Source organism: Mytilus edulis, chromosome 5 (assembly GCF_963676685.1).
Source record: "Mytilus edulis chromosome 5, xbMytEdul2.2, whole genome shotgun sequence".
NCBI lineage: Eukaryota > Metazoa > Mollusca > Bivalvia > Mytilida > Mytilidae > Mytilus > Mytilus edulis.
This window is the reverse complement of record NC_092348.1, coordinates 78,607,270-78,622,041: the sequence shown is the minus strand read 5'-3', so window position 1 is coordinate 78,622,041 and position 14,772 is coordinate 78,607,270. Positions and strand designations below refer to the sequence as shown.

Here is a 14,772-nt window from a genome sequence, read left to right as displayed (position 1 = left end):
GGTTGACTTCATAAATCATGATCATGATGATGCTGAGACCCTTTTAGGAAGCTGTTTCCTTCATATTACATAGTTGCTGTTACAATACTAGTCTCACCAAGTATATTGTGATTTTTTTTATACTTCATCTGCTAATAAGGAACGTCTGGAATAAATATGGTATCTATGAATTTGGAAAAGAAAATAACATGTACATTACGAAAATATTTTTTTTAGAAAAATGAAAAAAAAGAAACTGAAATTTTAAAATATCTAAAAGGAGGGAAAATAAAGCTTGAATGTATTCATAAATTAAAGAAGCTATTAGTATTAAAGTTGATATAGATCTCCTTTATATCATGATTCCATGAATGATTTACACTAGAAAAAAGAGTATTCAACAGAAATTAAATAAAAAACTTGACTAAGGAATGAAAAGCAGCAAATCCAATTTAAAATTATAAATAAAAAAATATACCCTTTTCCTCTCCAAATTTGTCTGGAATTTTCTACCTAAAAAGAAATTAAGTCTCTCAAACTATGATTTTTCTTTGGATTTTTTTTGTTTTAATGCACAATTGATTCAGTTTCCTTTATACAAATGTATGTAGTTATTTGACTGATAAAATTTGATTCTGGTATAAGTTTTTAAAGAATAATTTCAATAAATTATAAGTTTTAAATGTCTTCCCCTCATATACATATATCACAATATTCCATTTTAAGAATATTTATTTAACAGAGAAAAAAACTGTTCACTTACTATATAATTATTTATAAAAACTTGAGAGTCTGGATTCAATCCATTTATTCCCTTATTGCGATGATTTCTGTGTATATTTCATGTTTCATGTGCCATTAGATGGCATTTTGGATGTGGGGACATGTAGTCTACTAATGCCAATTTGACTACTGGTGCTCTCATGTGGGGTTGGGCAGACACTGCCAAAATAAAAATGTTATAATAATAGAAAATACTATCACATTCAAATACATCAATCTGTGACCAGAATATCCATCCCCTACCTATATTCATCCAGATTTATTTTAGCCTTAACAAGCTACAATGTAAGCAAGGTTTTATGTACTTTTGTCTGTTAAACTTCAAGTCTTTGTTTTAAATTAACTACATGTATCTGTAAATATTTTTCTGGTCTAGCTGACTTTGAGATAACAACAGTCGAATGTATATTAAAAAACAAAAAAAACAAAAAAAATGTTATGCATACCAAAGATTTGTGTATAGCACTATACACATCCTTCAAATAATATGAGGCTTTTGATTTGTGATGACTTGTACAGCTTTGTGATTTGTTGAGTAAACATTTCTATTCTTTTTGCATAAATAGTGTTTTTTTTATATGAAATTCCCCTACAGTGCAATGAATTCAGTTCAACAATTCTGAATATGATATTTGACTTTAAGTTGACACACTTAAGTTGTCTTTTACAGATTTGAACAAGAAATATTGGCTCCAAAAGGTCAGGGTTCTAAGCCGCATCCTATGATAATAGGATCAAGAACATTCACCAATGTTCAAGCCAGGATATCATCAGATCCTCCTTCTGTTGGGCAACCCCCTCCTCCACCCTTGAGAAAACCACCCACAGCTCCACCTGGTAGTAAGCCTGCAGGACCACCATCAGTTTCCTTGCCAGCTTCAGGTATGTATACTTTACCGTTCTGTACCTCTTCAACATGTATTCCTGATTGTATTTTATGCTTATTTTGGATTCTGTTTATATAAGGGTATATGCAATTACAAATGGTCTTGTTTAACTTATTCATTCCTGCTCGGTTGCTACTGTAACAGGTCAAATATACATACATGTATATAATTAAGGTTAATAGCTATTTAAGGAATTACTGTAATATTTTTTCTGTCTTTGAAGAAATAACTTTAAAAAAATGTGGTGCACACTGAATATACACAGGTTATTTTATAGTGTGAACTTTTTATGTTATTTCGAATAAAAAGAAAAAATATTACAGTCATTTCTTCTAATTTAATTCTAAATTCAATTTTTAACCAGAGTAAACCATGAAAAAACGTTGATGATGCTACGGTCACATGACAAAATTATGTCTATGAGCTGATAAACAAAACAACTTCAGCCAATCAGAAGATGTGTTACATCCATAATTTAATTATATCTCTATAACATGTAAATATTCAATGAATAGCCTGGGAAAAAGAATAAATTTTATTTCATAGAGTCCCGAGAAGTGCAATCATCATTAACATTAAGGAAGTTCACAGAATTACAGTTTTAGAAAATTGCAAATATTTTTTTTATTGAAATGTTTATATTTGTGGACCGGATTATTCACATTGCTTTACATTTATTTTTCAGTGTTGGCAGCACCGCCACCACCGCCTCCTGCCTTACTACCAAAACCAAAGGATAAATCAGACATGCCACCATTAGCCCCGCCTCCTCCCCCTCCACCAGCTATCAGACCTGCATTTGTTCCCCATCAAGTCAGACATCGACCCCCTCCACCTAGGCCACCACCTCACAGGTTTGGACCACCAGGCCCAGGACAGTATTATGGACCTCCAGGAGGACCTGGACCTCATGGTTTCCCTGGACCACATGGCCCTGGACCCTATGGTCCTGGACCACATGGGCCAGGTCCTGGGCCCATGCCTCCTTATAGAGGACCTGGACCAATGGGTGGACCAGCCCCTCCGGGTCCAATTGGACCAGGTTATGGATTCAGTGATGGTGTCCAGCATATGATGGCCAATGAAGGCAGTGGTAATAGTATTAGTAGTGGTCCTACAGGACCACCTAAAGAGGAAAAACCTAAAATGGTTATTTCAGCAGCTCCAGTTATAAATAAGCCAAAGTCAGAAAAAAAGAAGAAAAACAAGAAAGCAAAATTGGAGACAACAGTAACAGAAACAACCACAATAGTTACACCTGTAGACACAGGGCCCAAAGTTGTAGCTGGTCCAACAATGCCTGTAGAACTTATGGGGGAAGAAGCTATTTCTATGGAAACAGAAGTGGAAGATAGCACTGGTAAAAAGAAGAAAGACAAAAAGAAAAAGTTTATAAGAACAGCTGCAGGACAGATATGGGAAGATCCAAGTTTAGAGGAATGGGATCCAGGTATGTAAAAAGTATTTATTTTGGGGAAATCCTAGTTTTGAAAACAGTGATCAAGTATTTTTTTACTGAACTTGGCCACTCATATTCTTTAGTAATATAATTGCTGTTAAATGTGTCCTTGTTGGGTTTTTACTTGTTTGACTTCTAGGGAGAAGTCACTTTTCCCTATGATTCTGGAGTGTGGTAACCCCTAGTGTTGAATGAGTCTGCATTGCCAACCAATATGGCAGCCTTTGCTTAAAATAGAGCATAAGGGTAATGTATGAGTAAATGCTTCAAAAAATGTTATCGAAAATCTCTGGAAGTGGCAAAATATTCATAAAACCAAGATCTACCAAAATTTTCCTTAATAAGAATTGTTGATGATTTGTTTGCATTTTTGGCTATTATCGTGAAAACTTTAATGATAGAGAGAAATTTTTACAGCAAAACAAAAATCAGCAAGACAAGATATAAAGATAAGTCTGCATGGTTGATTTCATCAGTTGACTCCTAAGGCCAAATAGAAAAGTATGTGTGGTTCCAGTTACATTTGAAAAAACATTAGGGTAGGTAGGTAGGGATTTGTTTTTATTTTATGTTTTTTTTTACATTGAGTCCATGGGAGCAACATTCTGACTTTAACAGTGCTTAATGAAAAAGGACAATAAAATCTTTAGGGTAGGCTATTTTTGAGGTGAAAAAGTAGGGAAGGTAGGGTTACTGGAACCACACATACATTTTTATTATGCCTTATAGTATTTAGTTGTTTAATGAGACTTTTTACTTTTTTTTTTTTAACTTTTTTGGATTTTGGCTGAATTCACAGTAGATAGAAAGAAACATTTATATCTAGGAATACTTCCTACAATGGAACATGTCAGTCATCTCCTTATGGGAGTTAATGTCTTTAAATTACATTTTACACCATTTTTGTCGAGCCTGCAACTTTTGTTGCAGAAAGCTCGACATAGGGATAGTGATCCGGTGGCGGCGGCGGCTACGGCGTCTACGGCGGCTACGGCGGCGGTGTTAGCTCACTTCTTAAAAGCTTTATATTTCAGAAGGTGGAAGACCTGGATGCTTCATACTTTGTATATAGATGCTTCATGTTACGAAGTTTCCGTCAGTCACATGTCCAATGTCCTTGACCTCATTTTCATGGTTCAGTGACCACTTGAAAAAAAAGTTCAAATTTTTTGTAATGTTGAATTCTCTCTTATTATAAGTAATAGGATAACTATATTTGGTATGTGCGTACCTTGCAAGGTCCTCATGTCTGTCAGACAGTTTTCACTTGACCTCGACCTCATTTCATGGATCAGTGATCAAGGTTAAGTTTTGGTGGTCAAGTCCATATCTCAGATACTATAAGCAATAGGGCTAGTATATTCGGTGTATGGAAGGACTGTAAGGTGTACATGTCCAACTGGCAGGTGTCATCTGACCTTGACCTCATTTTCATGGTTCAGTGGTTATAGCTAAATTTTTGTGTTTTGGTCTGTTTTTCTCATACTATAGTGCAATAGGTCTACTATATTTGTTGTATGGAATGATGGTAAGGTGTACATGTCTAGCGGGCAGATGTCATGTGACCTTGACCTCATTTTCATGGTTCAGTGGTCAAAGTTAAGTTTTTGAGTTTTGGTCTTTTTAACTAATACTGTATGCCATAGGTCAACTATATTTGGTGTATGGAAATATTTTATGATCTTTATGTCAGTCGCGCAGGTTTTATTTGACGGTGACCTCATTTTCATGGTTCATTGCACAGTGTTAAGTTTTTTTGTTTGGTCTATTTTTCTTAAACTATAAGTAATGGGTCAACTATATATGTTCAGCAGGGCTCACACTACTTCAGAATTATAGGGAGAAGTGACTTCTCTTTTTGAAACTGATAGGGAGAAGTGGTGAGATTTGAAAGAGAAGTGCTCATCCGCGCGGTGCGATACAATGTTTGGATTTTACAATAGTATAAAGGGCCATATGTAAATAATGTTCTTTTTATACTATTCAATTCATATCTGAGTAAAAAAATTACAATTAAAGTAACATTTGAAATTAAAAGTTGTTTAAGCTTGTGAGAAACTACCAACTAAATATCTAGCACTAAAAAAATAAAAAATATTTTTAAAAAAATGTAAAGAAATTATAATATATCAATTACAATTTAATTAAAAATTATCTTGTGTATGACATTCAGTGTTTCTCATAAAAAAATATAAAAGTTATTAAGCTGGGCCATAATATATTGATATTAGTATAATCAGAGACATATATATGTCTCTGGTATAATAGTCTCAGAGTTAAGCAACTTTAATCAATAGTTTGAAACAATCCATAAAAAATATAAGGAATTATATACACCAATCAACTAGATGTAACCAAAAGTTCCTTAATGCGTGTGGAATGCGTAATTTTTCCCTTTGGGATCAATATTCTTCTGTCAGCTGTTCCATCCGTGCGTCCGTAGTAATTATTGTAAAAGTACGGATTTCGGTCATAGCTCGTCCGGTTCAGATCCGGAGATTAGAAATCGGTCAATGGCGGACGAATGCAAGAAAATTTACAAAAATAAACGATGTTTGACAAGTTATTTGGAAAGGAACATGACGTTTTTAATGCAATAAATGGATTAAAATTTACTGGAGGCAACTTTTGTCACGTTTAAATGAAGTAACAAACTTATTTTGCCGCCGAAATTGAGGTTGATGTACGTTTTCGAGTAACAAGCACCGGTACTTGCGGAAATGCACGAAGTGATAAAAAGTTGTATTTTTATCAAATAACCTTCTACACACTCGAAGACAATGCTTCAACCTCTTTTCAAAAGATAATGAATCGTTTATGTCTGAATTTCTTTAATTATCAATAAAAATTTGATGTTTCATCAACTTAGTAAAAATTGAAAATGTCCGATGACGGAAGCGACTGAAAGCGACTGTCGTCAAGAACAGGGCGACTTGTTTTCGCTTTTGGGGTTTGGGGAAAGCGAAGTGACGGTCGGGAAGGCGACTTCTTCGCCCAAGTCGCCTGGTAGCGTGAGCCCTGTGTTGTATAGAAGCATTGTTAGCTGTACATGTCTGCCTGGCATGGTTCATCTGACCTTGACCTCATTTTCAAGGTTCATTGGTCTTTGTTTAGTTATCTTGGTTAATGTTCAGTTTATGAGACAGTTGTAATAAAACTAAGCTTTATACTTAGGACTATCAACATAATATCAATGATTAGTATAGAAGGCGAGACATTTCAGCGTGTGCACTCTTGTCTTCATTTATAATAGATAGAGGGAAATTTAACACAACAGAGTTAGCAGTGACACAAGCTATAAAAATCAGTCAATATGGCTCAAACCATCAGTCAACTGCTAATGAGAATAATTGTCCTTCAATAACTGTTTTTACTTATTTAATATGTAAATAATACAGCTGCAATTTTACTTAATATCAGAGTTGAAATCCTGTCCATTTTTTTTAATTTTTATTGAAAAACTAGGTTTAACTAAAAAGCCCTTATTTCACTTATTTGGAATTCATTATTATTTTAATATTACTTGTTACACTTACCTGATATCCTTACATTATGGATTATCTTTCCGGTATTTGGTCACATCTCGCTCAAAACGCTTGACTGATCAAGAATTCAAACCTCTCGGTGAATCAGTCCAAGCGTGAGAACCCCTTCAGTATTCTTTCCGGCGAAATCCAAAGCGGTCACGTTTCTTTATTCGTCAGAATTAACGTGTCTAAGACACAAGATTTTGCAAATTAAGTTTTTCGTATGCGTGGAAGGATGACGGAAGCTACCGTTCATCACACGCTCAGTGAAGACGAGGTATTTTCTACTGCCAGCAGTCCAAAATCATCAGTGGCAGGGGATGCTCGGGATAAAATGGCGGAGCCAAAAGCCTCGAGAAAGACCAGTTCCCGTAGGTCCAAGAAAAAGGACGAGGTCGAGGAACTGAATAAGAAATGGGAAAGCCGTTTCTCACAGATAGAAACCAGGTTTGATAAATTTTTCGATTTATTTAGTTCAAACGATGGTATAAATATAAACAAGGATACTGTCACGTCAGGTGAGCAGAGACCTTGTAAGAATCAATCTGAACAAGATAGTGGCTCTTCAGGAGCGCACAGACTTGTTGAGGATTCTAACCATGAACATTTTCCAACAGATTCAGTTCGTGAAAGGGAAAATGATGATGTTGTATCTTTGGCACCAGGCCATAGAGAAAGACATGACATAGGTTTACTATCAGAAGATGAGTCTTCTTTAAAAAGTGAAACTGATAATCCTCAAAAATCTTCATCAAGATTCAGTAAATATGTGAAGGGTAATGAAAGTGACTCAGATGAGAACAATAATGATCACTTAAAATCTTTATTTGGGGATGATGTTAAGACTAAAAAAGAGACAAGCTCTGGAGGTCTTATTCTTGACAAAAGTCAAATTGATATTTTATCTGGTTCTTGGAGGTGTAAAAATCCAGAAAGGTTAACAGCCTATAATGATGAATATAGACACAGTTTTCCTGTTCACGAGAAAACTAGTGATATTTTAGAAGTACCTAGTCTAGATAATATGGTACCTGATTTATTAGTGAAAAAACATGGTGCTAAAGCTTATTCAGTAAGCCAGAAAAGCAATTTATACAATCCTTGTTTAAAATCCCTTGAAAAGTTGGCGTATCAAGGCCAGGTAGCTGCACGCATGGGGATAATTACTACAGCATACACCCAACAAGCTTTGGGCAATTTGTTAAATACTTTGTCAGAAAATGAAGTTAATCTAGACAAATCTATCCAACTTGTAAGAGACATATTTGCAATGTCTACAAAATCTTTGGACCAAGTGGCACGGGCTGGTGCATTTCACCACTTAATTCGTAGAAAAGCTACTTTAGAGGACACAGGTCTTAATGATATTAAAGAGCTTAAGCATCCACTTGTATCATTACCTTTGACAAAGTCAGGTGTCATTGGTGACAATATGGAACAAACTCTTAAAGACAGGGTTGACAAAAATAAACAATTAAAAGAGTTACTGCCTGAATTACATGTGAATAAAACTTTTTCAGTGAAAAGGAAAGCTACAGGCAATCAATTTTCGAATGATTGGTCTAAGAAACCAAAATTTGACAATGCACAAGGTTCTACTTTCACAGGTGCAAAGTCTAATACACAGCGTACAGTGCAAAGAACTAGTACAGTAACAAGACCAGATAAAGACGACAAGAGTTCTGGTACAACGAACAATTTTCGTCGCTTTAACAACCCATTTCATGCCAAGGGGCAACAAAAGAAATGACTATCAGATCAAGGTAAGCAACTTTCATGTGCAAATGTTGCTTCCAGAGATACCTGTAGGGGGTCGTTTAAGCCTATTTCTAAAGGAATGGACAAAAATAACAAACGATCAGTGGGTTTTATCAATTATAAAAGAGGGCTACAAACTGGAATTTCAACAGTTTCCTCCAAAAACAGGAGTAAAAATAACTTCTGTTCCTGCAAAAGATTTAGAAATTTTACATTTAGAAGTAAAAGAACTTATGGAAAAAAGCGCTGTAGAATATGTTCCGCAGGCGGACATTTTGAACGGTTTCTACAGCACATTTTTCCTAGTTCCGAAAAAAACAGGGGACATGAGACCCGTTATAAATTTAAAACCCCTCAACAGGTATCTCCGAAAACAACAATTCAAAATGGACTCTCTATCAACAGTTTTGAATGTAGTAAAACAAGGGGATTGGGCAATATCTCTCGATCTAAAGGACGCATATATGCATATCCCTGTATTTCAAAAACACAGACAGTATCTGAGGTTTTGTGTGAAAAACAGCCCTTGCTTACAATTTTCAGCTCTACCGTTTGGTCCAACATCAGCTCCTCGAGTTTTTACCAAAGTAGTATCGGTAGTAGATGCACATTTACGAGCACAAGGCATCAGACTAGTAGTATACCTGGACGACTGGTTTCTAGTAAATCAATCATCTCTCATGTTAGTCCAGGATCGAGAGATAGTGTTGAATCTTCTGGTAAAGTTGGGTTTCATAATCAATCTAAAAAAATCCTCTTTAACTCCAACACAGAAAATAACATATATAGGTGCATTATTCCATCTGGATTTAGGAATGGTAATCCCAACACAAGAAAGAGTGTTGAAATTACTAAAAACAGTCAAAGTAATGAACTTGAAAAAACATGCAACAGCCAGAGATTTTTTACATCTACTTGGAATTATGGCTTCTTGCATAGAGATGATTCCCTATGCAAGACTTCATATGAGACCAATTCAAATTTATTTGCTGAGTCATTGGCGCCCCACTTCTCAAAATCTGGAACTGAATGTTCCAATTACACAATATCTAAAATCTCATCTGATTTGGTGGTCAGATACAGCCAACATTACAAAGGGCAGATCTTTACAACACTGGGAAACTCATGTGACCATAACAACAGATGCTTCTACATCGAACGGTTGGGGTGGTCACATGGATTCCCAGATAGTCCAAGGGACCTGGTCAGATATACAGAAAACTCAACACATCAATTGTCTAGAGTTAGAAGCTGTACTGAAAACAATACAACATTTTCTTCCTCAGTTGAAAGGGAAAAATGTACTTCTGCGATGCGACAACTCGACTGTTGTACAATACATAAACAAACAGGGGGGCACCAAATCAATTCAGCTTTGTCAAAAAACTTGGGATTTGTTGAAACTCCTAATAGAACACAAAATTCAGATAAAAGCAGCACATATAGCAGGCAAAGCGAATGTGTTAGCAGATCTTCTATCACGGACAAAAATAAGACACACAGAGTGGTCTCTTCAGGAGACTGTAGCTCAACAAATTTTTGTCAGGTTAGGCAGACCAATGATAGATTTGTTTGCGTCAGCGGAAAATCGCAAAGTGAAAATATTTTGTTCATGGTTTCCACAACCGGAAGCATATGCAATAGATGCTCTGTCCATACCGTGGGACAATGTAATTGGGTATGCATTTCCTCCGATCTGTCTAGTACCGAAAGTGCTTCAACACATGAATCGGTACAATTGCCAGCTAATTCTAGTAGCTCCTCATTGGCCGAGGAGACACTGGTACCCAGAACTGCTAAAAATGATATCAGATTATCCCATAAAAATACCAGTTCAAAAAAATCTACTACATCAACCAAGAACAAAAATATACCATCCAAGCCCAGAAATATTCAGTCTGGTTGCATGGCCTCTATCAACAGAATTTTCAAAAAGAGAGGCTTTTCTAAAGAAACTAGACAACTCATGTCAGCTTCTTGGAGAACAGGAACTCAAAAAGACTATTCTAGTAAGTTCAAAAAATTCTGTGGCTGGTGTAGTGAAAGGGAAATTGATCCCTATTCTGTCTCTTTAACAGAAACTGCAGATTTTCTTACAAGTCTGTATACCAGTGGTCTCCAGTATAGTACGATTGGGGGCTACAGATCTATGCTATCAAGTGTTTTACCACCAGTCGAAAAAATACCAGTAGGTCAACACCCATACATTATTCGCTTATTGAAGGGTGTTTTCAATTCAAGGCCTCCCAGGGTCAAACTACTTCCTGAATGGAATTTAGATAAAATACTTGAGATGTTAAAGAAAAAGCCTTTTGAACCAATGAAAAAGGCTGAACTCAAGTTTATCACATGGAAAACTGTATTTTTAATTGCTATCACTACTTTCAGGCGTTGCAGTGATATACAGGCCTTACGTTTGGGAGATGGAAATATATCTGTACATAGCAGAGGAGTTTATTTATTAGAGAAGGATTGTCAAAACAAGACCGTCCTGGACATTTTGGTGCTAAGATTTTTGTACCTGCCTTTGAGGCAGAAAAGCTTCTTGACCCTAAAAGGGCATTAACTTACTATTTAAAGAGCACTGACAATTTTCGTGGTGAAAACAGACAAGATAGTAAATTGTTTTTAGCAATTGGTAATCCACATAAGCCAATTTCAAGTCAAACAATTTCATCATGGATTGTGAGTACCATTCAGATGGCATATAACGACAAAAAGAAATCTGTTAAAGCTCATTCGACAAGAGCTATTGGTCCTTCTTGGGCTCTTTATAAAGGTGCATCAATGAAGAACATCATGGAAGCTGCTGATTGGAGCAGGGAATCCACATTCACCAAATTTTACTTACGTCACATAGACCCTCATGTTTTATCGAAGTAAAAAAAAAAAAAAATAAAAAAAAAATACATAAAATAAAAAAAAAAAAGAAGAAAAATGTGTACAGTTTTTAACTTGTAATATAGTTTGTACAGTGTTGGAACTGTTCTTATCTTACCTCCTATACATTTCCAGGAATATGATTGGTTAAAAGCGTCCGCGTGCAAACCGTGTATATTTGATATTAGGTTAGTAGGGAGGCGGGGCTTATCTCATACACGGTTAGTAGTGGAGTTACGTCCCTTTATATTCCTTATTAGGTAAGAAGGGGCTGGGCTTCTTTCATACACGGTTAGTAATGGTGTAATGTCCCTTTATAAAAAACAAAACGGTACTGAGAAAATTTTTTAAAAGTTCCAACAGACGAATAAATTGATGATTAAGATTGATATAAATTCATAAAACACATTTAACCCTTACAAGTCGTTATTATTGGCGTCTGCTTTTGTAGGATCAATGGAAGTATTTTCTTAGTGCTAACAGTATTGAAGACTTGCTCATTTTGAGAATCACTAGTCTTAATTTCACGCGTAAAGATAGTCGGTAAGATAAATTCGTTACATAGTGTGCTAGTGACGTAATACGGTATATATGGGGTCAGTAAATTCCATATGGGGATTCGAGCTTCGCTCTCACCCCATATGGAATTTACTGACCCCATATATACCGTATTAGGTCACTAGTACACTATGTAACTAATAATATCCGACGAGATGCGATGCAAGTTTTTAAACCTTTGTGTGTGAGATGAAAAAGACATCTATTTAATGTGTTTACAGTCAAACATTTTAGACTTTGTATATAGTGTAATATAGTGTACATTATTTGAACAAAAGAATTACAGTCCACCGCTTGAGTTGGGACTGCTTTAGAATCTATGGATATCCATAATGTAAGGATATCAGGTAAGTGTAACAAGTAATATTAAAATTGTACAATTTTGTTCACAAATTGGAATTTTGTGAACGTAGTTACACTTACCTGATATACTACCCACCTCCTCCCCATTAGTAATTCTTTTGGCAATCTGTTTGGATTTCGCCGGAGAATACTGAAGGGGTTCTCACGCTTGGACTGATTCACCGAGAGGTTTGAATTCTTGATCAGTCAAGCGTTTTGAGCGAGATGTGACCAAATACCGGAAAGATAATCCATAATGTAAGGATATCAGGTAAGTGTAACTACGTTCACAAAATTCCAATTTGTGAACAAAATTGTACAATTTGTGTGATGACATTTTTTGTGGATTTGGTAGGTGAAGGTGAACAATGAATTTGAATGTTCAATAAATAATATATTTTCTATACATACTACTATAGTCCACTTCATCCAATCAGCCACCATTGTGTCCATCCAATAAAGTTTTGGTTGGAGGTAGTTTACCTTGAAGTTGTGGTCTCAGCTGTCACCTCAAGTGGAAATTTTCTTTATTCCTTATGATTTAAACTTTTTTAAAATATAAGGGAAATAAAGGTTTAATCCTGATTTTGCAATTCACAGAACTCGGTAATGTGATAATGCTGTTAGGCATTGTTTCATATGGGCACATATACTCTTTTATTCATATTTACTGTAAAGCTTATTGTAAAACTGAACAAAAACTTGAATGAAAGGAGTTATGAATGCAAAAACTCAGTCCATTATAGTTTGCATTTCAGTTTAATGCAGGGTACCACAGTGTTTAAAGGCTCTGTGGAGAACTCCATGTCCAGTTCTCCACAGAGCCGTTAAGAAATGTGGTACCCTGGTGCTATAATTTCTACCATGATGCTATCTTGGATGATTTTACAATAGAAAGTAAAGGAGCCATGGTGCTATTTTTTTTTTTGGAAAACTAGTGCTATGTTAATTTCCATGGTGCCATTTGAAAATTCTGGGGAAAAAACTGTTGTAATGATTACAGAACTTTTTTGTTTCAGATGATTTTCGTATGTTTTGTGGAGATTTAGGAAATGAAGTAACAGATGAATGTTTGGCTAGAGCATTCAGTAAATATCCTACATTTGTCAAGGCCAGGGTGTTACGAGACAAAAGAACAAATAAGACAAAAGGTTATGGATTTGTCAGTTTCAGGGACCCCCAAGATTTTGCAAGAGCAATGCGAGAGATGAATGGTATGTACATATTTACATTTATAAACAAAAGTTTGTATTAGCTATTTCAATATTCCTAAATCAGTCTGTGCCAAAGTGTTGTAGAGTTTGTCTGACCAAATAGAATTTTGACCTTTTCTACTATTTTTTCAACTTAAAAAATTCTATCTGACAGAAGGAATTTTTGTCTGACATTTTGTTGGTCAGAAAGAGTATTGGGTACACTGCCTAAATGATAGGAAAATTCTTGGCAGTCAAACAGCAAGAAGACATGACATGGTGAAGAGATTTCACTGATGCCTCAGGTACAGATGAATGATACAGAAGGTGTGCAAACCAGCATATTGACTTGATAATTTGTTCCATTCTAATTTGTTAAGCAATGTATTGCCATCTATTTCATTGATCTTTAAGATTTATACTTTTAGAATGGTTGGTAAATTTTTTTGGTACAAAATGTATGTTATTGTAGTTTTCAGCAAAGTTGTCACACACACATTTTCACCCGTTTTTCTCTTAATGAAAGTATAAGAAATATAATATTTATACTGTTTCAGTTTTTTGTCTTTACTTAACAATAGAGAAGTAGGAACTGTTTTAGTCAACTTCAAAATAAGGAGAATGTTTTAATAGAAGTGTGATGTGTTGAAAGTTTTGGTGTTTGGCCTTACTTGCAATACAAATTTTAATAATGTTTACAGCAGGATTGGCAAAGTATTTCCTGCCAGGTAAAACCCACCGGGTTTTCCAAGGTTGGGCAATACTCCCTGGAATGGGTATTACTGGGCAATACTGGGCAATATGATTTTTAAGCTTATTTCAACACAAAGGAGTAAAGACTAGTGGTAGTTTCATAGTGTTATAGCTAAATATTTACATTTTATACAGATAACCATTGAGAGTCATTGCTAAAATTCAATTTCATTCTCTTCTCCACTAATTCTAATTAGGCAGATTACAAGATTTGCACATTTTAGGATACCTTATTTTAAAATTTCCTAGCATTGTTTCAATAATTCATACTAAAAAACAACATTTTATTGCAATGTGGTAAATTTAAATATAAATACAATCATATTGCTAAATAATCACTGTACGGGCTCATGTCATTAACACTTATAGAAATGAAAAGGCTGATTATTTTTATTTAAACATATCTGTGTTCTAATATGAACAATTACTTACTAATTAGTGATGTACATAGATATTATTTAAAAGGACTTTTCCTTCCCTGCAATTCTTAATTCTTTATATTAGTTATACATATTTGAAATAAATGAATTCTTTGGCTTTACATGAATGTTAATAGTTTGACCAATCCAGACAGAAAGGCTTTTGAGTATTTATATTTGTCTAATGTGTCTTCTTGTACACTTGTCTCAGAGTTGCTAGAATAATACATTCTA

At 35.0% G+C, this 14,772-nt stretch overlaps 2 protein-coding genes across 2 annotated transcripts in view; both read left to right on the top strand.

The window, feature by feature from the left end:
- Positions 1 to 14,772, top strand: part of LOC139524520 (RNA-binding protein 42-like) — a 45,114-nt gene that overhangs the window by 1,266 nt on the left and 29,076 nt on the right. Inside the window, exons 2-4 of the mRNA XM_071319346.1 lie at positions 1,433 to 1,644; positions 2,335 to 3,099; positions 13,193 to 13,387. Of these exons, the coding sequence (XP_071175447.1) occupies positions 1,433 to 1,644; positions 2,335 to 3,099; positions 13,193 to 13,387 (1,172 nt within the window). The remainder of the gene's footprint in view (positions 1 to 1,432; positions 1,645 to 2,334; positions 3,100 to 13,192; positions 13,388 to 14,772) is intronic.
- Positions 6,871 to 11,314, top strand: LOC139522616 (uncharacterized). Its single transcript, XM_071316083.1, has 2 exons — positions 6,871 to 8,398; positions 10,782 to 11,314. Exon 1 carries the CDS (start codon positions 6,871 to 6,873, stop codon positions 8,383 to 8,385), a length of 1,515 nt encoding a protein of 504 aa, XP_071172184.1. The 3' UTR covers positions 8,386 to 8,398; positions 10,782 to 11,314.

Excerpts from the sequence above, each read along its gene's own strand:
- LOC139522616 (XM_071316083.1), top strand. The coding sequence starts at position 6,871 with ATGACGGAAGCTACCGTTCATCACACGCTCAGTGAAGACGAGGTATTT.